At 43.7% G+C, this 25,801-nt stretch overlaps 1 protein-coding gene and 1 long non-coding RNA gene across 4 annotated transcripts in view; one reads left to right on the top strand and one right to left on the bottom strand.

Annotated features, from left to right (window-relative positions):
- Positions 1–2,641: 2,641 nt before the first annotated feature.
- On the top strand, positions 2,642–23,281 carry LOC115249599 (uncharacterized). The gene is made up of 3 exons (XR_003888272.1): positions 2,642–2,763; positions 22,654–22,758; positions 23,233–23,281. It is a non-coding gene; the product is annotated as an uncharacterized lncRNA (long non-coding RNA).
- The window catches only part of camkmt (calmodulin-lysine N-methyltransferase), a 61,198-nt gene continuing 50,427 nt past the window's right edge, over positions 15,031–25,801 (bottom strand). The window contains exons 9-12 of one of the 3 annotated variants that reach the window (XM_029835403.1): positions 22,436–22,499; positions 21,111–21,242; positions 16,635–16,739; positions 15,031–15,703 (exon numbers count right to left, since the gene is read on the bottom strand). In XM_029835403.1, coding sequence (XP_029691263.1) covers positions 16,641–16,739; positions 21,111–21,242; positions 22,436–22,499 — 295 coding nt within the window. In that variant the 3' untranslated portion in view covers positions 15,031–15,703; positions 16,635–16,640. Of the gene's footprint in view, positions 16,740–21,110; positions 21,243–22,435; positions 22,500–25,801 lie in introns of those variants that run through there. The other 2 variants (XM_029835402.1, XR_003888271.1) reach the window with 2 other exon arrangements.

Here is a 25,801-nt window from a genome sequence, read left to right as displayed (position 1 = left end):
TGGCCCTCCACTCCAGACCATTAATATTGTATTGTTCATATCATGGACTCCTAGGTTACAGCCAACATGCATTTTTCATTGCGATAATCCTTAATTATTTTTATGCACCCTTAATCTTTCATATAGTTTCAGTGTTTTGCTTAAATATTTAATGGCACGATGATGCGGGTTGTCTTCCAGGACTCGACTCTCTCGAACCGGGAGGAAGAGAGAGAGAGAAAGAGAGACAGAGAGGGAGAGAGGTGGGGGGGGGGGGGGGGGGGGGGGGGGGGATTTTAACGCTTCTTCAAATACAAGCCTTCTCGGCACTGGTTGAGTAACTGGGGCTGCAGTGGACACGCTGTTTTAATTCACATCAACACTGACCTCATTCAGAATAATCCTCTCCTCTTTAATCGCTTTTATTCAGGAACCGCAACTCAGTTCTTCACATTTAAGCAAAAAAAAGAAAAAGGAAAAAAATGAATGTGAGATTTTAATTCACCTTTAAATTAAGATGAAATGCCAAGATAATTCTGTTTAAGGCCGATAAATCATTAAATCTTTTGAATATTTAATAAGCTATAGAGTTGTTATAAATAGTTAAACGGGCAGGTGTGCTACCATGTAGGCTATTAGTCAGGAAGTAATTTCCATATATGATTCTAAAAAAATGTCATAGTTTTGTCTTATATTTTTTAAAATGCAAAACTGTTTTTTAGTTCTGAAACATTTAGTAATATTAACGTTGTTTTTATTTGATTTTAGGATAAAAGATATCACCCACTTTAGTTTCACCTGCACAATCTGACTACATGTTAACTCAAAATGTAAATAAATAAATAGCAGTGGCATCAGGGCATAAATGTGCTCATCAATCAAAGCCTCAGCAAAGAAAAGCAAACCAAACAGTGAATCCATTCCAGTAGTTCAGATATTGAAACCTGCTCCAAATTTACTCTAAACAGACCCTGCAGCTGGGGGGCAGATGGGCAGAGATGTTCCCAGTTCAAAGGTCCACACTTGGATGTGTTTATCTCCACACCTCCCACGAAGGGAGCGCAGTTTAATTCAAGCGTCACGCTCGGGATCCATTAATCCCATCTAGTGATATGATAGGAGCCGAGATGGGGAAAATCTCCACCAGCACATCAGTGATACTGTAATCATAGCCGTGTCGTCGGTGCTACCTGTATGTTTTCTGTTACACTCTCGATAATCTGGTTATAGACGGTGATTGACAGGATGATGAAGCTGAAGTCAGGAAAAGATTACTCAAATGGTCAGAAACTATGTCCTTATGATTAATGGCCATCTGTGAGAGAAATAAGCAGCTGTGTAAAGAGTTTCAAAACATTTCCAAGGGTGGCCTTTAATGAAACCATTTCTATTTACTGAATGTTTTCAATTAATTTCAATTAATAACAGCAACCTCATTAAGGAATAACATGGATGGATGGATGGATGGATGGATGGATGGATGGATGGATGGATGGATGGATGGATGGATGGATGGATGGATGGATGGATGGACAGACGATTAATCAGTATTGCCATAAATCTCCTTATGAGATGTTGCTGTGGAGGCTTTGACATGTCTCCATTGTTCCAACTCATCCTCTTTTTAAAGGGATGGCTGAATGGAGGACATACACGTGCAGGTCTGGGTCAGTGAGCAGAGCAGACTGAGGTCTTTGTCTTCCCCTCTCCAGGCCCGTCTTATTGTGCAGACATTCTTATCCCTTCTTCCTGATTCACTTATGCTCCGTTTTCACTGTCCTTACGTCTCACACTGCTCTGAGACCACCCAGGTCAACGCTGTTCTGGGGTCAGTTTGAAGCATTTCCACAAACATACAAGGGCAGCAATTAGATTATTACAAAACCTTATTGCAGAGATTCATTAGCATCATATTGCGATAATTACATTGCTTAGTTAACACTTTCTGTGGATGGAGACACGAACGCAACATCTGAGACATTCTTTTTTTTGTACTAGTTTGCTATATTTTATATTCCCAAATTTCTTTTTCTGAACTCCTATATTTACCTAATGAGAAAAAAAACTCCTTGTTATGGCTCTGTGGCCATGGAGATGTTTAATAAGGCTATGAGAGCGTCAGACAGAAGGACAACCATTCACACCGAGATCCAGACCCCCCGATCTCCAAGTAGCTTCTCCAGCCTTGAAGAGCTCTTCTACCGGGTCTCCACTTTTTATTTTAGCAGAGCCCTGCATGATTCAAGATGGGCTGCTTGTATAGTGTACAGTATGTCGGGGCAGGGCTGTAAGAGGAAGCCGGGGGCACTGTCCAAGAATGAATGGTAAATAAAATGCACTCGTAGGAGGCAAGATGAGGAGGAGAAAAGCATAAGACTGAGAAGAAGAAAAGGAGGCAATGTGTCTTCAGTGCTAATTAGCCACCTAGCACAGGCCCTCCCTTGAAGAATAGCATGTTGGTGAGGACTAAGACACTCGGATCCATCCACTGAAGCACAGGGCTGTGTTGTGGGGGGTACGGCATCATCTGAGTGTCGGGTAATTGGAGCGTTGTACCTCGAGACAAAAATGATGATTTCATAGGAAGTGCTAACAGGACCTTTTTGTGCCATGTTTCCCTTTTCCAGGGAGCCAGTGGGGCCAGAGGGAGAGAGCTGTGGGCCTTTAGTGGGAACAGACGCAGCCATACCTGAGTAGGGCCAGCCGCAGCAGTAATGAACCTCTTCACATAACCGTTCACCCAAAAGGAAAGAGGTGGATAAAGAAAGACACAACCAGAAAGAGGTGGGGGTGCAGCCTAATTTCACAGCCGGAGAATAGCAGGTAGGACAAAAGGTCTAGCTTAAGGAGCAGAGGTGGGGAGGGGGCTTTATTAGTTGTATTCTCCTGCCCCATTTACACCATCTCTCTTCTCAGCAATGGAGCACTTATCACAAGTGTACCCATCCAGCTCTCCAATAGAAACAAGCAAATGCTATCCATCAATGTTTACCATTAAGGATCTGTCATTTGCAGATCCACCATATGTGGCAGATTAATGGGATTCAGGCTTCTCTCTCTCTCTCTGGGTCTCTCTCTCCCTCCTCACTGTACCGCCAACACACCGTGTGTGCAAACTCAATGTTATTCTGAGAAATGGAGATTGAAAACAAGCCTGAGCGAAGAGTAAGGGGTGATAAACGACAACGTGCGTAGACAGCTGGACTGGAGCACAAGGAGATTTCAGTTACACTGACTTCCCAATGTTTTCAAATCTTAGATCGGTTATTAAAAAAAATAGTTATTAGGATGGGAGGTTCTCTGCAACAAGTATTTAAAGAGACTGAAATGGGTGTTTTGTGACTCAAAATCCCCTAAAATGTTTTAAAACCTGTGAAATTGATGATGGGGTTTACTTGCTCTGTTAGCCAGACTTTACACTGTAGAAGAAGATTAACAACAGCAAACAAATAATAATAATTTAATATGTTACAGCAGAAATATTAGTTATTCATAACAGATTTTATATTTGATTAATTAAACCTTTATCCCATCATAAAAACTACCATTGTTGTTCATTTTATTATCATGTTTTAATCTCATCTTTTTGTTAAAGGATTAGTTTTAGCACAGCACTGATATTTCTGTAAGTAAGATATAGTGCCAGTTTACAGAAGACAAAAACTAAAAAAATGACTGTTGTGGCCCCACCACAATTTACACAGCCTCTTATATTTTATGGACATAAAGCTCCTACCGGACCCAGTTCTCTCCCGCACAAACATTATGGTTATCAGAGCAACATATTTTCAGGTTATGTTAAAAATCCATACATTCAATGTTTAACAACTTGAGATGCTGTTGTGTTTGTAGGTGTTTCAGCTGCCTGAAGAGCCTTGAGAGTGTGCTCAAGTCACTGAATAGGTGGGGAATTGGTAGAAGGCAACCTATAAAGGCTGAGTCAAAACATTGGACTCAGATAAAGAAGGTTGTTTTTTTCCTTCCAGGAAAGAAAGCCAAGTATGATAATAAGAAAAATGTTTGGGGGAAAACATGTGGTTGAGATGTATTCAGAACAATACACAAACAATGCATTTCAGAAGGAAGTCAAGGACAAAGAACAGCTCTCACCTTGAGGGACAATGATGTTCATTGTGTGAAAGAAGGCCTAATACAGATGCAGAGACCAATTTAAAGTTAAACCTTTGAAGCATTTCAGATTTCAACATAGCTATGAGATAAACGGTGATCAGATTATCGCTCAGCATCATGAGGAGGAATAAAAATCATATGAAAAGGACCGTTTGCTAAAGATACAAATCCAGGTCTCTTGTGCTGGATCTGCACCAAAGAGCGTAGAAAAGGACAAAAGGGAGAGTTACTGCTTAACATTCTAGATGGAGGAGCAAAGTTGGATGAAATACAACAAATAAAGATGCTTTTAATGGGATTTTCTTAAACTTCCTGTTAATGTGATGGTCACAACATCGTTAAAGGTGTTAAATATCCTGAATCTGAAGCCAACAACAAAACTCAATGTTGTCTGTGGAGGGAAGAAGTGTGCATTTTTTCTGACACAATATTTTACTGCAGCTTCCCGGCAACAGTGTGTGTTAACATTCTATCTCCAAAAATGCACGCCACGGAAGCAGAACTTGAGCTTGGCCATTGTGCGATTTAAACCGTGTTGAATGACTCTCTAAAGTACGTACAACTGCAACTGCAACCTTGGCCGTTTTCAGCGTGTTCTATGCACCCGCACACTCTGACTGAATCGACTGGAGCAAAGCAGCCAGGCTGTTGTTGAGACACTGACGGCTTTCTCCTAAATGCACACAGGACATCTTTGTCAGTGGCCTGGGCTGAATGGAGATCCTCTGCCAATGAAGAGGAAAAGGAGGAGAATGGCAGACAGAGCCAGGGTGACTCTCAGGTGGTCCTGACTCCATCTTTCTTTCTCTCTTCCTCTTTCTCTGTTGGACAAACATCTCCACACTGTGGCACGTCTGTCAGTGCGGCTCTCTTCGCCCTCCAGGCAGTTTCTGTCCATTCAACAGGCTCCTATAATAAGTCAGTGAACAGAGGGGGGGCAATGAGACGGAAGGAAGAAAGGGCAGACAAATAGTTTGGGTTCCTCCTTTTTTGTTGTGCTCCTCCATCGAGCAACACAAGAGAAAACAAAACAGCATAAAGAGGAAGTTCTGCTGCTCGTCTCTCCCCATCTCCTCTACCGCGGAAAACACACATGCAGAAACAAATGCAGAGGACCATGACTTCTCTAACCCAAAAGGTACCCCCACTCCTCAGTGTGTGTGTGTGTGTGTGTGTGTGTAATTTTAAGAGAGAGAATGAAGACCCGCAAAAAATGGTTGACCAGAATAAAAGGAAGTGGGCCTGGGCAGGTTGCATGAGTGGAATATGAGGGCAACAGTAGAGGTCGACTTGGCCGCTTTGTGCCTCTATGAATTCAAACCTTTCACATTTCCATGGAAACAATCATTATATAGTTAGAATCAAAAAGGTATATTTCTCTATATGCAGCCTTTTTGACAAAGTAGATCCTTTGATCACAGTTATGGTTAAACCTTCTCAGGTGCATCTGACACCTCTCACCTGCTGGAGTAAAACACAGTTTCTCAATACAAATGGAGAAAACGACAGTCTGAGCAGCTTCGCTGCTGGAACTGATCTTCTATGGAGACGTCTGCCATTTTTTTCAGAATTGCTGCTTTGGTTGACAAGAAATTTCCTTTATTATTTGACAATAATGGCCCCCCCTCCACTCCAGCCCTACACTTCTCTGTTGCTTTGAGTGAATCAAAGCCTCAAAGCTCTTCGGAGGGATAAAATGGCTACAACAATGAAAACAATGAAGCATATTAATAAAGCTGTGATTTAAAAGCTTCTCAGCATTGTCTCCGCATTGCAAAACATCTGACGAAAATCATTTAGAATCGCTCAGTTAGGTAATGTTGAACAGAGCCTCTACTTTGGAGCTCAGACATGAGAAATGAGAGCCTTGCAAACTTACGAGATCCATTAAATTTGTGGTTTTTAAACCATTTTCAACAGCTCCATTCTGCTACAAAATCCTTACCTTTTTCGTGGAGGGTGAGTGGTGGGGGGGGAGGGGTGATCATATTGCTGTATATGTCAGTAGAGAAATGCCACAGCAATCAACAGGTCAGAGGGTAATCTGACAGACGATGAGGCAGCTCAGTGGTGGCACGTGTGTGTGTGTGTGTGTGTGTGGGGGGGGGGGGGGGGGGGGGGGGGGGGGATGAGCAACATGTAGAAATCAGCCAGATAAATGTAGCTTCAGGGAGGAAAAAATATCTACAGCAGAGGTGTGCGGAACAAAAGTTTGTGATAGGCCGAGGGTAAAGAGACAAAAGGCCAGGGAACTGAGCAGTGCAGGGAGACAGGTTGGTGTCACAAGGAGCTGATGGATAGCTCTGACTGACAGGCAAACAGACAGGTCTATGGCAGCCCAGTCAGTCCCATTATGGTGCAGGGGTGTTCCCGCTACAGTGGAAGCTGTCACTCCTCTATCGCTCAAATGACAAGCCACTGTAGCCGGGGACGCGCCGCAATGGGCTGAGAAAGCATGTCATCTCTTTCTTTTCTTCTCCCTCTCGGCGATGTCTCGCTCGATAAAGGAGCAGCCGCCAGAACAATAGGAACGACGGACTAGAAAAGGACGGAGAAAGACAGAGAAATGGGGGAGAGGGCGAGAGCGAGATGGGGCGTTATGACATCTGAATTATATTTCTATCGCCTCAGACACCAGAGAAGAATGGAGGGAAGAAAGACAGATGGAGGGAGGGAGGGAGGGAAGAAGGTGGGACGGCAAACCATCACTTAGATGTTTATTTTAACTTCACTGTATTTGGTGTGCACCTAAAAACCCAGTCCTCTGTGTCTGTGACATGCTCTTTGAATACCCCTGTGGGGGAAACACTGAGGGAAAAGTGATCTTCATGCTACCGGGAGGGATGTTTTTAACAATTTTACGAGTTTATGACAATAAACTCCAAACTGCCACACACGAGGACTGACGAGGACACCCGGGAATCTGACAGTCATGACAGGAACAGACGCGGTAGCGAGAGGAGATGCCGCGACAGAACAGTAGAATTCTATGTTTGATTTTGGAATTAGAGAATATTTCGCTTTAATATCACGTGATATTAATATTCTTGCTGTCAGTCAGGGCTGATGTGACGCAGAAGCACAATGACAGCGATGGCGGCAGAGAAAGAGACTCTATCTGCTCACACATTTCTTTTCTTTCATTTTATTATCCTATTACGAGCGTCCCTCAGACTTTTAACATGTCACATCTATACTTGTGTGCCGGCTGTGCACATTCAAATCAGTGTGTGTGACACCCAGCCCTCTATAACCTCATTAGAATCTTTCAGGTCCCGCTGTGCAGCCATCCACACACTCTCACACTGCTTTGATTCCTCAAAGTATAAAGATGTCAATCACCTGCCTCCCCTTGTCAGAGGAGGGGAATTCATACACGCCGGCTCACGTTCATGTCTGTACTTGGTCTCCGAACACACGCTCGCACAGACGCACACACATAAACTATCCATCAATGTCCTCCTCCCACTTTCCTCCATCTCTCTTTTGCTCTCTCATCACTCCCCCTCAGCCATTCCACTATTTGAGAGTAATTTCATGTGCCAGCATGGTGCATAATACACTTTTAATGGACAACTAATTCTCTGCCATTACTTCGTCAACATGATTACGGGATCTGCCGCTCGCAATCCTGAGGAGTTGGGCCCAGGCTTTTTAAATATACACAAGACATTAATGTCTCTCTATTCAGCTTTACATCAGGGGATGTCAGCCATTTACATAATGCTGCCATTGAGGTCTGTGACAGGCTCTCTCTCTTTTACTTGCTCCCTCACTCTCTCTTTCTCCTTTTCTATCTCTCTGGCTCTATTTTTCGACATGATTTCTTTCCACAAAGAGCCCCAGAGCGCTGCCTTTTCTCCCGTCTCCTTCTCTGCTATTCTGTGAATGCTTGCTATTTGCACCGATGTCATAGAAAGGACGGGATACGGACGGACGAGGACGGGGGGTGGGAAGAATGGGGATAAGTGAGGGGTTTGGATGGGGGAAAGTTGCCTTTCCATCACCTGTACAAAGACAGAATAAAAGGGATGAGTGTTTAATTTGTCCACTTAAATTGGAAGTTCATTAAGCCTGTGCGGATTCTCCTGGGGGAAATATTAAATCACGGCAGGCAAAGGTTAAAATCATCCGGTTTGATTATTCCATCCTATAATTGCAAGCAGAATGTCAAGACAAGTTTGCTGGAACGTCATCAGTCCAGTTTCTTTTTATTACTGCAGGTTAATTTGTTGTTTTATTAATAACGTAAACAACAGAAACGGTCGGATATTACGTGACGACGATTCAACTAAATCAAAGTGTAGCCCGGTGGACGCAGGTCTGCGAATACAGAAACATAGGAAACATTCTGTCTGCTGTCAGGAAGTTCACGCAGCATCTAAAGTCCTACACCCAACATAATAAAACGCCTCCATCCGGTTTAAAGTAGCCTTTAGCCTGCATATACACAGCTTTGCGTGTGGTGTTTGTACAGTGGACTCTCTCGGGCTAAATCAAAGCCAGCAAGGTTGTTATTGTCTCCGTGGGGAGATTTCCTATAGAGCTTTGTTTGATGTATGACAGAAGGCCACAATTGGCCACTAGGGCCAAATACAGGAAGTTGTCTTTCATGTTGTGCGACGCCATTTTGTCAGGTCAAGGCTGGTTTATGAGTCTCTCAGGAACAATGGGAGAGCTGGGCAGAAACTGTTGTTTGTCCTTGTGTCACCAAAAGAACGGTGTATCTAACATCGAGTGTTCTACTGACTGAACTGTTACCTCCAAACTGGTGAACATTCCCAACTATATGCTTTCATTTTCCCAGTATCAGGTGACTTGTTTACTGGTGTGGACAATGCATACTTGACTTTAGAAACCGGTCTCTTTGACTATTAGTGAAAACTGTATGAAAAGGTTCCCGAATTCCGAGCAGCGATTGCCTGTAAAGGAAACACATTTAATAGCAAGAGAATAGGAAGGCCATGCACCGGCTGAGAGAGTTAGAGTACTCTTCTTAAGCAAATGGATGAAAAAGCCTCACCGAATGTCTGCGTCTGTGCTGCACAGTCGGAGGTGCTGCGTTGAACACCATTAGGTTGGTAACAGGTGTGTGTCCAGACGTACAGAGTGCTCCCTGTGAATGTGTGTGTAGATACTGGTCTAGTATGAGCTGTAATTTGCCAATCCTACTACCATTAAAGGCCCTGCTGCACCTGCTGGTGGTGTGTATTCACATGCACACGAGCACCCACATATACTCCGAGCTAGCCAAAATACATCTAAAATTAAATGGAAAAGGACAGGTCCACATCCACACTTTTTGTAAAGCTGCAAATAGCAGCCTGCTCATAGCTAAACACTGATTCTATTATCGTCACATCCAGTGTTGATGATGTCAGCATGCGAAGCAAGTGCTAAATACAAATACAAATATGCCAAGGGGGGGTAGCGTCAAATGGCTTTAGTATTGTTATTCAAATGTGTGTTGAGTATGCACTGTCAATGGCTTGTCTTTGATATTGCACAGACTATCCTGAACACACTTAGTCATCATTTATGTGGCCTTCCAGCAGCTCAGAAGGATTACTGCTGATCGCTCATCAATCATGACATGCAACACACTCCAACACCACCATCTAATCACTGGCTGATGGCAATGAAAGCTGTAAAAGCGTACCAAGCATCTCCTCCTGGGAAGGTTCCTGTAGTAATTTTTGAATAGTAACAAACCAACCTTCAGAGAGGTCTGCAAAAAAAGAATGAAAGAAAAAACAAACACATCAAAAGTAAAGTTTCTGGATGTGTCAAAAAGCTGCAAAGTGCTGCACATCAGAGAAAACTAAAATACTAATAAATAAAAGCCTGATGTAAAGCTTCCATCTCATGAAAAATGAATATGTGACTGCTGATACAATACTGTTTTGACTTCAGACAGTTAGCATTAGCATCTCAGAGTCAGTGACAGGTAAAACCACATGCTATATAAGATAACAGACATTTCAATGAATAGCTGAACACTGCCATTAGAGAGGTGAGGGGTGGGGAGCGATGCAGATCACAGAGAAATAGAAAGATGATATTGCTATTACTACGTGTTGACACATGAGATTGCATTTACATTTTCATCCAACAGAAGACTAAAAGCAGAGCGTTGTTTGTGACAGTAAGCTACAATTTGTGAATACAGAAAGAGTAATCAATATGGAGAACAGCTTTGAAGCTGCATTGTAAAGCATATAAAAATGCTTAACATGCTGTCTTGGCTGTACTTTACCACCTCATCTCTCTTTGTCTCTTTCCACTCCTCCCAAGGCCTTTTGCTGCTGACTCTCACCCTTCACTTTCTCCTGATTTCCATCCTCGCTCTCTCTGCTGCTTGAATAGGTTGTCGATGAGAGACTTCACTGCGTTTGTGTTTCATGTTGTCAATAGCGATGGCGTTATCAATTAGTGCAGCAGTGGGAGCCCAATTAACAGCATCAAACAGCTAATTAATAGAGCTGTGTGAGTTAGTGGCGCACAACAGCACGCCGCATGACTCTGAGCCGACACAGGCATGTTACAACGGCTACACTGCAGGGAAGAGAGCTCTTGTCTCATGTGCACAGAAAAGCATCAATATGGCCACATGCACATACATGTAAAGCACATAAAGGTACATATGTACAGCTTCATTTACTGCCAATTGAAACAGATAAATTAATGAATAGCTGAACTGCACGTCTGCTGTCACCAAGAAACGGACACAAAAATGACAAACCAGTTCAGCATGTAGAGTATTAGCTGGCACAATTAGCTGGCACTTCTGGATAAAGCCAAATATTTTGGGGGCTTCCAATATTTCCAGAACATACTTAGCTCCCTTTATTTAAAAAAAATAGACCCCGACAACTCAAGGCTACCAAACTCTTGACAGCTAATCGGCGGAAGTGGCTGCACTCATAGCCTTTCAGAAACTGTCTCTCTCTCTCTTTCCCTCCCACACACACACACACACAAACACACACACACACACACACACACACACACACACACCAGTGTAAATACACATTCACAAACACTCTGGGACAAAGTTGTCATTACGACTCTTGCACCGAATGAGCTAAAGGTTAATTGCACCAAAGTCCTTGTGACCGTATGGATGCATGTGCGCGTTACTGTAGATTGGAAATGATGAGTGTATGCATTGAAACCCTCACCAGATTACTGAGGCTAAATGCCTTTTTGTCACAGATTGGAGTGGACAAAATGTATTCACATTTCCCTCTGAGGATGCAGACAAGGGGCTCCTGGAGCATTTACTTCCCCCAGACCCAAAAGCCAGAAACTATGGATATATATATGTGTGTGTGTGTGTGTGTGTGTGTGTGTGTGTGTGTGCGTGTGCGTGTGCGTGCGTGTGTGCGTGTGTGTGTCACACAACACTTAGTGACTAAGGACATTTTGAAACAATTTCCTGATTTTATCAGTGGATGGCTGAAAATGGAGCAGCAAACTCAATGTTACATCCAGGGCGCGCACTCAGAGCCTGACTGAAAATAAAATCATGTGTGTGGTTTGTTGTGGTCTGTCTTTCGCCGTACTGGTGTGGCAGCGGAGGGGCCCAAGAGTCACTGGCAGAGTGCCGAGCTGCGGCCTCGTTGACCTTCAAAGCAGAGACGAGGGCCCTCTCCATCCTGCCAGCACCACTTGTAGCAGGAAGAGAGGCTTGTTGACAGGCCCCTAATGGCCCCTCTGGCCCACGGGAACATGGGTCGGCAGGTTAGAGCTGTTGCCCTGGCGACTACAGGCATATAGGGCAGTTAAAGAGGGTGGAAAGGATGGAAGGACATTAGGGTGGAGAGAAGACACAGGAAGGTAATCAATCATAACTGGGAGGATTCAGGCTAGTACCATGGATGGATGGAAGACAACGGACCAGAGTTCTGCTTTACTAACACAAACTGCAGGTGTAATCAATAGGTCCATGTCTGAGTAGTTTTTACCTTGACTCATCTGAGATTTAGTTCCATTAAAGAAAAGAGAGAAAAGTCCTCTCAAGCACAATAAACACATCTGGAAAACAGGATGAAACAAATCGAAGGGGCTTTGTAATAAAATAAGTGGCGCAGACAGAGCACCATTAAACTGAAATTTCCTCACTGAAAACAGATCGGCTTTGGCAGGTTTAAAGATTTGTCTCCCACCTCGTCGCTGCTCAGGCTGATTAACCAAGAGTCACATGTGAACAATGGCGCCGACGTTAGCCGTCAGACAAACACCGCCGCAAGAGACTGTCACTGCTGAAGACTCTCAACACCAACTACTTGTATCATTTCATATGTCTCAGTCTGTTTGCCGTCTTCCTTTTTCTCCTGCCTGACCTAATCAGGAGAAAGTTGAGGGCTTTCATCATCAACGTGGACCCCTTAATTAGCAACCGGTTGCTTTAAGCGCATGTGTAAGCATTACTGTAATGTGCAAATGTGTGTATGTACACAGCAGCGCCCATGATGACCCCTGCCTTCTCCAGTTAATCAGCAAATAAGCTGGAGGGTGAACTTTGACTCTGGCATCTGCCGATGGAGAGCTTTAATAGAAGGAGGCATTGGGCAGGTGAAGGGGGATAAACACGAGCATGGAGTCCAGAGATTAATGTCAACAGGCAACTGATTATCATTTCCTAAACCTGTTGAATAAAAGCATTTTCTTCAATGAAGTTCTCTCTCAAAAACTTTTTTTATCACTAAATGTCTTCTTCTGTAATAGGAAATATTCCCATCAGGGCCACCATCAGTGGTGTGTGGGAGGAATGGGGATGGCTCCATCTCAACCACCTCAACTCAGATGTGATGGCTTTGAATTTTCTTTTTTTAAGGAAAAAAATGCTCTTAGAGACTTTGCGGCATTCCACTTCATGAGCACAAACAAACGGACGAAAAAGCCATTCTGGAGGGAGAAGTGTGTGTATGTGTGTATCTGTGTGTAAGTGTGTGTGTGTGTGGGGGGGGGGGGGGGGGGGGGGGGCGTAGCAAAAAAAAAGAGCCCCTTAAAAACCTGGGAGAGATAAAGAGGGTGGGAAAGGGGAGTGAGGGGAGGGGGGGCAGGAAGGCACACAGACAGAGCTGAAAAACCAAAGTGACTCCACTACCGATAATGAGCGGATCATTTAAAAAGCTCTTCTCAATTTGCTCTGAGGAGGAGTAGAGAGACGAAAAGGCCTGAAAGGTTTTAGACATTTTTAGCAAAAAGATTGGGGGTGAGGGCACAAAATAGTTGGGGATGTGAAAAAATGTTGTCAGATGTGTGCACACGTATATGGTACACACATCAATGTATCTCACGTATCGCAAGTCTGTCAGGTTCCCTCTCTCTCACACACACACACACTAACACACAGTACCAATGTGTCGAGTGCAACATGTCTACGGCTGAGACTGATGTGTGTGCGCGTGCTGAGTGTGTGTTTTATGACAGTATTGTGTTTTAATGCATTTTGTTGCTGTAGCAGAGAGATGGTGGTAGCTCAGTCCGTTGGGGGCTGGTTCAAAGCCCAATGTGGACCAAAACTGAAGGGTGTTCTGGTAGGGGATGCTGACAGAACAGCTTCAGAGCAATGCCGAGGTACCCTTGAGCAAGGTACCGAACACACAACTGTGATGAACTGGTGACTCGTCTGGGGTCTACCCTGGCTTGGCCTGTATGCAGCTGGGATAGACTTCAGCCCCCTGCCACCAACCCCAAAAGGGATAAAGCGGTCAAGAAAATGAAACGAATACTGGAGCAGCCTGACCGACGTGTTTCAAGCTCACCTCCAGCTGCAGGATTTTGCTTCTTCAAAGTCATTCTTTGTAAAACTAGATATTTAACTCTACTGGGCGTGATCTTACTGGAGGTAATTTGTTACTTATGTAAAAGAAACATTTTATTTTAATCTCGCCTGTCGACAGCTACAAGTTTAAAAACCCATTTGCAATCGTGGTCCTCGCTGCTGCCTCTTGTGGTGAGGACTGAGCATTGCATTGGTCGGTAGCTCGTTCCAGAGTTCAGCGACTTCAAACCAAGATGTATTTAGCCATTTTAATTATTTTTGTCAGTGTTGCATCCAGAAACATGTGACAGAAAGTACTGTGTTTGGGTTTTTAACTGTAAATCCATGAGGGCCCCTGACTCAGGTATTTCAAAACTTTCCACATTTACAGCATTTCTGTCATCCTTCTTCATCAGCCCTTCAGTTCTTTCCAGTACTCGCTCTCCCCCTTCTTCCTCCCCCATGCTCGCCTCTCTCCCCCTCTGCTCTTTCTTCTTCCCTCTCCATCTTGACACAGTACACTGAGCCTAATCGTGGATAATTGGGTGGGAGGGGCAGTGGGCCGGCCCTGCCTTTGTGTGCAAAGGGCAAGTGGTCAAGTTAATGGGGCCCTTGTGTCGAGCCAGGAGCACTCTGTCTCTCAGTGCTCTGTTCGATCACTCACTAGGCCAGTCAATCTCAGTGTCTCAGTCAACTTCTCTTTTCTTTCGGGGCTGCAGCTTTTCCCTGCTGTTTCGCTCTGCTCTCCTCTTATTTCCAGCTGTCTCACTTCCTCTTTCCTTCTTGCAGTTTCTCGTCCTCCTCCTGTGTTCTCTCTCTCTCTCTGTTTTCAGCGTATCAGACCTCTTTCAAATATCAAAAGACAGATCAGAAGGTCTCGCTGCTCCATCCTTTCTGCTCACTCTCCCGCCCTCTTTCTGCCTGATAACCAGAAGAGTGAGTCTGCAGGATTAGCTGCCCACCCTCCTTCCTTTATCCTTCTCTTTTCTTTGGAAGGATAGACTGTATACATGGCTTTATATGCACGTGTGTGTGTGTGTGTGTGTGCGTGTGTGTGTGTGTGTGTGTGTGTGTGTGTTACCTTGTCTGGAAGCAGCTTAACCTGCAAGAAGCCATTGTGTTTGAAATAGGCCACCACCGACTGGGACTTAAAGGCAACTTTATTTTATTTAACACTGAAATTTAATGAACAAAACTCAATTTCATGAAAATTTTTATGATTTTGGTTTTGTTGTCCAACATTTGTGAATTTAAAAACATAATATTGAGCTGCATTAGTGTATATTGTGCATTTCTTCTTTTCTAAACTCTCTTGAAGAAAACATCTTCTATTAAATCCACAAAGATGTACTTAGACATCAAAATTCAACACAATAACACAGAAGAAAAATAATTACTCTGAACAGACACTTCAAAATATTTATTATTCTTATTTTATTTCTATCTGTTGATATGAAAATATAGGAGAAAAAAACATTTTAAATTTTTTTCTCCAAATTAGCTAAACAAAATTACATAAATAAAGGTGACGTTCAACTCAGTGTTGCAGATCTGACACACATTCTCCTGTAAATATTCAGAAACACCATTCTTCCTTTAGTCATCAGACATGTGTGTGGTGAACACGCTGCACACGGCAATCTGGAAACGTTCAATTCAAATCGCTGAAAACATGATGAATAAATGAAAAGCACCAGTAATGATGATAACTGGGGGCTGAAAGGGCAAAATGTTTTTGATTCTCAGGAGAGAAGACAGAACATCAGTCAGTGGGCTTCACAGTGAGGCGTGGTCACGTGACAATGTTACATCACAGCCGATCTGGAGCACAAACGTTACCCCAAAATTAAAGGCAGCAAACAGCTAACCAACACGAGTGTTCGCAGCAGCTTCACAAGCAAACTTCATGTACTTTTTTCAGTAATTAAAAAAAAGAAATTGCTCTTAATTTCTGGAGACACATTATTTTTAAATGTGAATGAAACAAAAAGCAGAGAAACACTTCAAGGATAAAACAGTGCTGCCGTAAAACTCTCAAGACCATGTTGCACAACGTTAAATGATATCAGGTAACCTACAGTGAACTGCCTATATCCATGGTGATGTTGCTGTAGAAGCTGATATGTGCTGCTCCTGGACCCTAAAAACTGCACCTTTGCATGAAAATAGCTTCATGTGTTAATTTGCTACTGTGAGAAATGAACAAATGTTATAAATGTCGACCTCAGACTGGGTTAAATTAGAATTGATTAACTGAGGAAAGAAAAGAAAAGCGTGAGACGGAACAGGCAGCTCCGTATTCTGAGATAGTTTATAAATTACAGCTGGATTAAATGCTGGGATAATAATATGGGTTAATATTTGGACCAGCTGACTAAACTAATGCGTCCAGAGGTGACGGAGCAAAATATAATAAACTTACAAATGACTGACAAGATGGATTATTGGAAAAAAAAAAAAATTCAAATAAAGCGGTGCAAGAAGACAGCAATAACTAGTCAGTCGGGTCAGTGGTAATAAGTGATCGTCAATTAAAACATTCTGAAGAGGGCCAGTTGATTCAAAGTTGGAGCAGCTCAGCGAATAGTTGTAAAAAGGTCGGTTGATGGAGCTCTTTGGCCAGTTCGGCTAAACTTTGAGACCTTTTATCGCGCTGCCTCACTGCCGGAACACATCAGCTCTGGCACCAATGCATCGCCAATCTCCAAAAAGCACAAGGCATCGTGGCGTGAAGACCTGTGAAAACTCTTACTTTGGTTTACTGAGCCTGGCTGATGAGCTGAGCTCCTTTGGTCAGAGTGACGAGGAGGGGATAGTGGATGTTGTCGTCGTACACTTCCTTTCCTTGCCTTAGCATCTGAAACACACGTGACAGCCAGGAGCAAACATGGATGAGAGCGGCGCTGCAGTCATTCACAAAGAATCAACAAGAAGTCTATTCAGTGCATCTGAAACGGCTGTTCTGCAGACTCCTGACAAACAACTGATCAGTTTTATGAGTGAACGCTTCAGTCGCCTTTACAGGTACTTTAACATGACCTCCACCTGCTGGATGTCACATTGGGAGAGTCCATTAAGCTCAGCATTGATCTGGAAGAAGCAGTATTGGATAGAACAATCCAAGAAATCACTGAAAGTGGTTACAGGTCCAAGGTTCAGCCAGTTATTATTTCAAGGAAGTGTGGCCACATCTGTGTCGCAGTTACCGTCAGGTGGGAACCCACACAGATGCAGGAATCTTTACTGCATAGCTGAAAAGGTTTTTACCAGTCAGATAGGTGACCAGTCCAGGTCCAGAGCGCTCTGGTCAGGGCTTCGCAGGGCGTTCATGTCATGGCCATTCGGTGACCTTTTAAGCAGACTTAGCACTTTTGGCATACACCAGATAATCGGCTGGCTCCGAGTCTGGCCAAGTTCATGGGTTAGTGAGAAACTGTGACTGTATGTTGGAGAACTTCATGTCTACACCACCCTGCTCTTCTTCCTCCCCTTTTATACTAAATGATGAAACTACTTCGGGTTCCTCCCACTATTCCCCAGTTTCCTTCATGTGTGTTATCTTCCTGTAGCCACTGCTTCTGGAGGGAGTCTGTGGTAAACCTGGGACCACCAGAGAGAGAGACAGAGGGGGAGAGAGAGGTGGAAAGAGAGGGGGGGGGCCCAGGGGGTAGTTGGTTGGGTGTGGAGGGGCAGCTGTCTGCCCCGCTGTGCTAAGCCTGCTGCAGGGACCACAGCCAGCATTCACATTCAAATGCTGCCAGGCGGAAGGAGCAAGGAAGCGATAGACGGAGGGAGGGAGAGAGAGGGATGGAGAGAGAGGGATGGAGGGGGCCTTAACACGGTGAGGGCTGAGAGCTCGCAGAGGTGAAAAGTTTAACAAGCAAAGCTGTTCCTCCTGATCGTAGGCTGCCTAATCAGCTTCATGGGTGGCTGGCTAAATCGGCTCTCAACCCGACATCCCCCAGCTCCCACCTCGTCCTCGCTGCCCCAAAGTCTTCTCTGTTTTCGGCTTTAAGGTGCAAGTTGTTTATTTTAGGTACTTCCTTGTCTCTACCTGTCCACCCCTGGTCCTACAGCCTGGAGAAATGGCCGACAGGGGTAAGAGAGAGAAGAGCGGGTTCTGAGAGGAGGGATGAAGTGGACGCTCGGGTCTCCCTCAGCAGGATTAGGAAACAGAGAATGAGCGACTGGTTGGATGGAGAGACGAGTAGAGGAAGGGATAGAGGGACAGGCTTGAATAAACAGAGAAGTGGTTGGTGGTGTAGGAAATAGGAAGATAGTAGGGAGAGGGAGGAGGGTTAAGGAAGAGATGTTGGAGAAAGGGGGAGGCAGCTGGGGGGGGGGGGGGGGGTAAAGGAGCAACCCTGAGAGGAGGAGGAGGGAAGAGTGTGAGTGCATGGACACATTGGGGATACTATGTATGCATGTGAAAGAGACGCTGGATAGACACATGTACACACATGCTGCTGCTGTGTGTGTGCGCGCGTGTGTGTGTGTGTGTGTGTGTGAGAGAGAGAGAGAGTGTGAGTGAGAAATTAAAATTCATGACTCTCTCTTCACAACCATTTGAGTAACAAGATTAAGATGGCGGGTTAGAAAATAGCGCTGGCATTATCAGGCTGCTTGCAGTCCCTCCAGCTGCTTGCCTCTCTACTCCACAACAGTGGGGATAAGAGGATAACGCGCAAGCCCTGTCTGCCCGTCCCAGCACACGACACACACACACACACGTACACACACAGGGCCTGCAGAAAAGCTGCCTCTTGTGTGTTTGCATCAGAAGGCAAAAGTGTGCAACTGTTTGGTAAACTGCAGAGAAGCGAGGTGGGGGTCTAGAGATGGTTTCTAAAGAATCAGTAAAAACACTCTCGCTTCTTCCGTCTCTATCACCCCACACGCACGCACACACACACACACACACACACACACACACTTAAAGCGGGCAATATATTCCAAACAAAATAAAAAAATCTGACGTGTTGACTCTGGCACCGGGATGCCAGAATAGACGCAAACAAACAGGGTTATGTTGATTTAATAGCATTCATGCCAGCTGGAGAAAACAGAGATTTGTGGGAGCATGAGAACTTAACGGAGCCTTAATCACACACATGGAAAGCCCAAATGAGCCCACAAAATGAATATATATATACATTTTAAAGTATTTTCCTGCAATTATATGACCTGAAATGTGTGCACATTCTTAAAGCATGATTATCCAACAAGCACATTTAAAAAGTGACACAAAAAAAGTGACAGTTGTGATTTGAAAGCCTGTTAGTACATGTACAGTATCGCCCCTTTACCAAAGAAATTTATGAAACTTTAGATAAAACAATCAATCAAACATGCCCAAATTCAAATTAAATTCATACTAATATTAATATATTAGAAATAAATAATAAAATAACTATTCTGAATCTGACTCAGATTCATTAAATCATTGCACATTTTCTGGTAGTTATTTTATTACTTCAAGAGGCGACATTTCCAGCGACTTCCCTGATTTGTGTCTCTCCTTGCGTTCTGATCCACCCACTGTACAGCCAAAGAAAAATAATCTCTAGTGCAAATGAGTAGCAGCTGCTCATTTAGATGTATGTCTGACCATTCTTCTCTCTCTCCCTCTCTCTCTCTCTCTCTCTCACACACACACATACACACACAAAACAGCTCTATCACAATCCCACACAGACCAGGCATCACTCAGACACCACGTTGGCCAGACATTACACACAAACACACACCCCTGTGTGATGATATCAGAGTGAAACATGCATTACTGCCGTACATACATACACACGCGCGGACGATCACGCAGGGAATGTCCAGAGTGTTCATCAGAAGATAAGACGAAGAGACTTAATCACCTTCAGATGTGAGGGGACACTTCAGCCTTCAGCCCTCCTCCTATTCGCATGCATCCCCTGACCCCACTGCTGTGTGTGTGTGTGTGTGTGTGTGTGTGTGTGTGTGTGTGTGTGTGTGTGTGTGTGTGTGTGTGTGTGTGTGAGAGAGAGAGAGACAGAGAGAGAGAGAGAGAGAGGGAGAGAAAAGTATGCATTTCCACAGAAACTGGTGGGACCCCCAGCATACTGAGGGAAGGAAGAAAGGAAATATAATTTGAGTGTGATTTTTTTTCCTACCACCATTATCACTGTAAAGGTGCTGTTGTCAAGCTACTCTCATCACTTAAATAGACCTGAGTGGCAATTTTCCCAAACAGCTGAGGTGCTTCCCATTAGGTTTATTCATACTCTGTATTATGAGGTGTTGTAGTCCTATCAATTATCTCCACAGCCTTTCCAAATTGAGTTCTATTTATTTTAAATTTATGAGACTGTAGCATCCACCTTAATCTGACTGACATTAGTTTTTTCTTCTTCTTTGCTGCTGTTGCTCCTACTTTTTCTCTGAGCTTTCCTGAACACCACTCACAGTGGGCATACAAGGCTTGAAAATCCCATTTTACCTCATGTCCATGTAATAAAACGTCTGAAAAGAGACTTGAATGTTAAATAAACATGTATGGTTTTAATACTTTTGGACCATAAACATAGACAAGGCTGCAGAAGTCCAAGATATTGCAATGCCTGACCTGCTCAACAGGAATCGGAACATTTATGCCAAGAATAGTGAGCCTGTCACAAAGCCAGATTGCGATATAGAATGTGCAAGGTGCTGTGATGTTAAGGAGAGCAGAAGCGACATTTTCCTTGCTGAGGTGCAGGCCAATTTAACAGGCACTTTAATGGCCAGTCAGTCCGATTGTTCCACTAGTGTAAGTGAACATGTGTGCACCAATTTAGCCCATTCCTTGCTGTCCTGTTCTTTGGAACTGTGTGTGTAATGGAGTTAACAGCTGGACACCACTTTTTTCCCAACACTGCCTTCTTGTGATTTCCTGTCACTCCTTTTTCTCTTGTCAATGCTCTTTTTGCTCTCACCGTGATGCTTTAAGGCAGCTTGTTTTAGCTTTAGTGTGAGTTACGAGATGCCACAAAATGTCAAATCAGGTTGTCTTTATATAGATGACCATACAAGATATTCTGCATATTTAGGGTATATCAGCAGATTTACACCCACATAATCGACGCCCTGCTTATTCTCTTCTGTACTTGCAAACAGTTTAAAAACTAAATTAAACACTAAACACTGTCCTCATTCATTTTCACATTTTTCTGTAGTTTTTGTTGAGTTGGGCTCATTCTCTGGGAGGGTTTCATACCTTTAGGTGCACATCCATGACCTGAGCATCATACTGCTGCTGCTGAGCGACATCCAGTCCTGCCTGCTGGGCCAGCTGACAGAACAGGCTCAGGGTTCTGCCCCGCTGCGGGGCAAACACCAGCGCCATGCCCTGGATACAGTTATGAAAGATAATACACTTATGGGTTTTTCACACATATTTTCCAACTATTTGCTCAATGAATCACAATTAATAAATTAATTATCTTAAATGCATGTATGAATTATAAATGGGTTTTTTTTAATCCAAATTTTCCAATTGTACACTGCGTTGATCATATATTTCTGGATTAAATGGGACAAAGAGGGATGCCAACAGAACAGGAGAGAAAACAGCAGGATGAGTCCATTTCCAGATGATCCATCAGTGATGGAACGCAGTCCCAAAAACCATCAAAAGCTAACAAACAGAATTCCCCCAGTATATCAGCTGATTAAAGGATATAGGCCACCAGAGGGACCACCTTTGCCAGGAAAAAACAAATTAGTGCCATTAGATGGGAGAACTAATTGCTTTGTTAATTGCTTAATCAGCTTAGTGAATTATTAAATATTTGGCAAAGCCTGTTGTTGCATCGGCATCTGATGGCCAACGCTCAGACTGTATTAGCTCAGGATTTATCTCCGGTGGATTAAAGAAAGGGCGACATCCGTCGTAACACCCAGATGTACAGCTGTGGACAGACGTCACGTCTGCCGGTCCACCACGGCAGCTCAGGGACCTGCCATCCACACCCAGGTCAGCCACAACTGGGCAGCAACTGGGCAAACTATCGGCAATATAATCAATATTTCTGCCACATCCCACAAGAAATGATGCATATTTAATCCAACAAAGAGTTTTGTGTTGAGAGTTTAATTAAATATGATCAAGAAGGGTTATCTTCTGATAGTGATGTCTTTTCTGTTTTTGTACCCGTCGGGCTTCTGTACCCAATAAAAGCAGCCCTCTCCCCCAGATGAATAGAAACCTCAGCTCTATCTGTTCCATCCTTTCTGATTTTTTCCCCTCATTTACTTTGGCTGTCACAGCATGGGGTCTTATCGAGGGGCCAAAAGGGAGAGGTTGGGCCGGCTTTATGATTAAGAGGCGGGGGGAGGAGGGGGTGGCAGAGATCAGAGCGTCACATTCAAGTTTTCAATAAACATTAAAGCATTACAAGATATTAATCAGACTATTAATGTGTACAGGGGTGAGGCCTAATTATGATCAAGAAGAGTAGGTGATGAATTAGGGGAGGGGGAGAAGCAGAGACCTACAGTAGACATACACACACACAGACACACAGACACACACACACTTACAGTGGGTTGTAGCAATCTCCTTATAGCATCAACCAGGCAGGCTCTGTACTGGTCGAGAAACAAACTGGGAGGAAGAGGGAGAGTCAGGTTAGAATAGATTCTTATGATGGCAGCTGCAGATAAAGCTGCCAGCTATTTATTTTCTTTTGTTCACATAAATCAGGACGAAGGGAAAAAACAATTTGCATGAGTAAGATGCTCCTCCTCTTTGTTTACAGTGTGGGTTTTCGCCTCGGCCTGTGATCGAAGGGAGAACTGAGAGGAATGCAGAACACCCTGAGGTACAGGGAACCACCACACGGTTCCCTCAAAGAAGGCAGAAGGTACAGTAATCAAATCTGTGTTTTGTTCCTGTTGTGGGAACCATTACGAGCCCATTTTGAGCATATGGATGCAGAAAAGTGCAGAAAACTTACTGGACTCAAGTTCACGTCCAAGTTAAGTTTGACTGAACACAGAAACAGAGACCAAAGAACCAAACTGGACACGTTTAATCATTTCAAACAAAGAACAATTTTAGACCTGCTTCTAGCCCACAAGTGCAAAAAAAAATCTATTACGGTGTGTGTGTGTGTGTGTGTGTGGGTGTGGGTGTGTGGGTGTGTGTACCCATTTTCCCAGAGTAGAGTAATTTGACTAAAAAGCAACAATAAACTGCAGGTTCAGCATAATCCCTCACATCCGTCCAACTGGCCTGTGTGGAGGCTGCAACTTTCCAATCACATCATCTGACCTTCAACGACAGACGTACGTCACCAGTTCTCTCGCCGTACATGACTTTTTTCTCTCTTTTTCAGGAATAACAATAAAAAAGCAACATCTCTGTGACTGAAAACCAGGATGGGTGTACGTATGTTTAAAGTTTATTGTTCTTCTGAGGTTAAACAGAGGTGCGAAGTTTATTTGACTTGAAAGGTGAGAGGGTTGCGATTGGTTTATTTTACCACAGATATCAGTTCACAGGAAAAGTGAGTGGTAAAGCAAACAAGGAAGTGAGGTAGTTGGGTGGAGGTGACAGCTGTAACACAGGCAGACACAAACAGACTGGGAGCAGGGGAAGGACACAATGTCAAGAAGAGGACAATAGGTCCTGATGTTAATGCCCAGATGACTTGGTGCCCATTGAGGAGAGGACGTCTGGGTTCTGAAAAGCATCACTGACCCAATGCTAGTCTGCCCACTTCAGCTGTACCCACACAACACCAGCTTGGAGACGACAGCCAGACTGTGGGAAATCAACACTTAGGACCCAACTGTAAACTCTGAGCAGTGACAAGTCTCCAGCAGCTCACGTCTTTTTATTAAAGGACAGCTGTGTCTCACGAGGTGGCGTTTTGGTTTATCTATCTCTACTGTCAGACACTCAGAGGAAAGTATTATTCAAAAGAATAAAAGCTTTAATGATGCATGGAAATGAGGTTTAAACACAGACAAAAAAGTTAATGTATTAGGAATACAAAACCACTATTTGCATAAAGTTAATCAATCTTTTTTTGTTTTAGTTTCTGGCTTCACCTCTCTGAACAAATTGCCTTGTGCATAATAAATCACTTTCTTTGAGCCGTGTGCGACCTGCTGCTGACAGCTGATTACACTATCTGCTGTAAAACCACAGTTTAATAATATCACTGTAATTATTTGGGTCACTTTAGGGTCACCTCTGGTACCCGGAGCATGTCAGAATTCCATTGTCTCACGCTGACGGCTCCCACCCACGACAAGGGACCAAACTGCAGTCAAAACTAACAGGAGGTCAAAGGGCACGGCAGAGGGTTGTGTGTGAGCTATATTTGTCTGCATACACATGTGTGTGAACATTAAGGATGTCAGGGGTGAGACCTTGGAAATGCATGACATTGTCTAAAGACCGGTGTTTATTTGTTTCCATTACTGGTGTCTGAAACCCACCACTCATTGCAAATTTTGTGCCACAGCCGTGCACTGAGTAGCAAGTTTAATCAGTTTTACTCTTGATTTTTGCCTCCACTGTTGAAAATGATGAGTATCCAGTAAAATTCTAGATCAATCACAGTTTTCGCTTAGTGTCAATCAATAGAGTTTTGATGGTCATGTTCATAGACTGTGGATATCCTGTTCAGAGCCATTTCAGCAGTGTGCATGCGTGAGTGCCCACATGTGATAGTGTGTGTGTGTGTGTGTGTGTGTGTGTCACAAACAGGGTTTTATCTCAGCGCTCACACACGGGCAGATTTTGGAGAAAGCAGACATGCTAACCTCACAGCCAAAGCTCCTCTGCCACCTATGTGGCCACTTCAGGAATCCCCCGTCTCTCTAACAACCACACACACACACACGTGCGCACAAACACACTCAGCTGCTGTCTGTCTGCTGTTTGTGACAGAACTGCAGATATATAAATGCGGGAGCTTCAGCCATCCTTAATTTTCCTCTTTCTCTCCTACAATCTCCGCTTTTTCTCCACAACTATTCAGTGATTCCGCTCTTGCAACCAGCCACCACCACTGTCATCACCTCAATCAAGATAATCTGACTTTCTCCAAACCCTCCATCCACAAGTTTCCACTCACAACGGCATCTTCTTATTACCTCCAGGCTCCTGTTTTCGTTCCAGCAACACATTTTCCCACAATTAACTCAAAAAGGAACTCTTCACTAAAGTGAGCTGTTCTAGCACTCCCTGCTTTACATTTACTCCTCTGTTTTAACCTGCAGATGTAATAGGACCCTCTGGAGGGAGCTGGAAATGACTCAACATTTTGTTATTTGCTGCTTTTACAACCATTTTCTTTCAACATCTTTAGAACCTAAATTTAGAACAAATTCTGTTAATTGGGGAAAAAAAACATACACTTTAAATCAAACAGCCATTTCAGAATAAAATACTACATTTTTAACAAAAAATGCAGCACTACTTTGAATCAATCTCTTGCTATGACATTTAATTTTGGACTGGCTCAGATTTTTCCCAGATGTGACATCACATAAGGAGGCATCTGAGGCATCATAATGACAGTGGTGCAATTAATGAACTCAAGGAAGTAGTAAATGGCAGAAGACATATATTTTCCAGCACTTATTAACTATCAAATGTACAATGCTCTTTAGTTGTTCTGCTTATTATCAGCTCCGCAAGGATGGACAGGATATAGCAAAAAGTTCATACATAATAGATGACTGATTTACAATCTCAGAAACCCGTCCTCACTCCTCCTCTCTGCCCTCCATCTTCTCAGCAGTGGGTCTGCTGCTAACAGTAAGAGCTATAATTAATCGGAATGGAAGCTGCGTTGTTGACCTTTTTGTAGGTGATCATCATCACGGCCAGCCTTTTAATCGGTCAGGCATCAATCCTCAACCGCCGTTGCCGCAATTATCGCGCAATCG

The sequence above is a fragment of the Takifugu rubripes genome, chromosome 4 (genome assembly GCF_901000725.2).
Source record: "Takifugu rubripes chromosome 4, fTakRub1.2, whole genome shotgun sequence".
In the NCBI taxonomy this organism is placed as follows: Eukaryota; Metazoa; Chordata; class Actinopteri; order Tetraodontiformes; family Tetraodontidae; genus Takifugu; species Takifugu rubripes.
The sequence above is the reverse complement of the archived record's forward strand: the minus strand, read 5'-3'. Positions and strand labels throughout refer to the sequence as shown.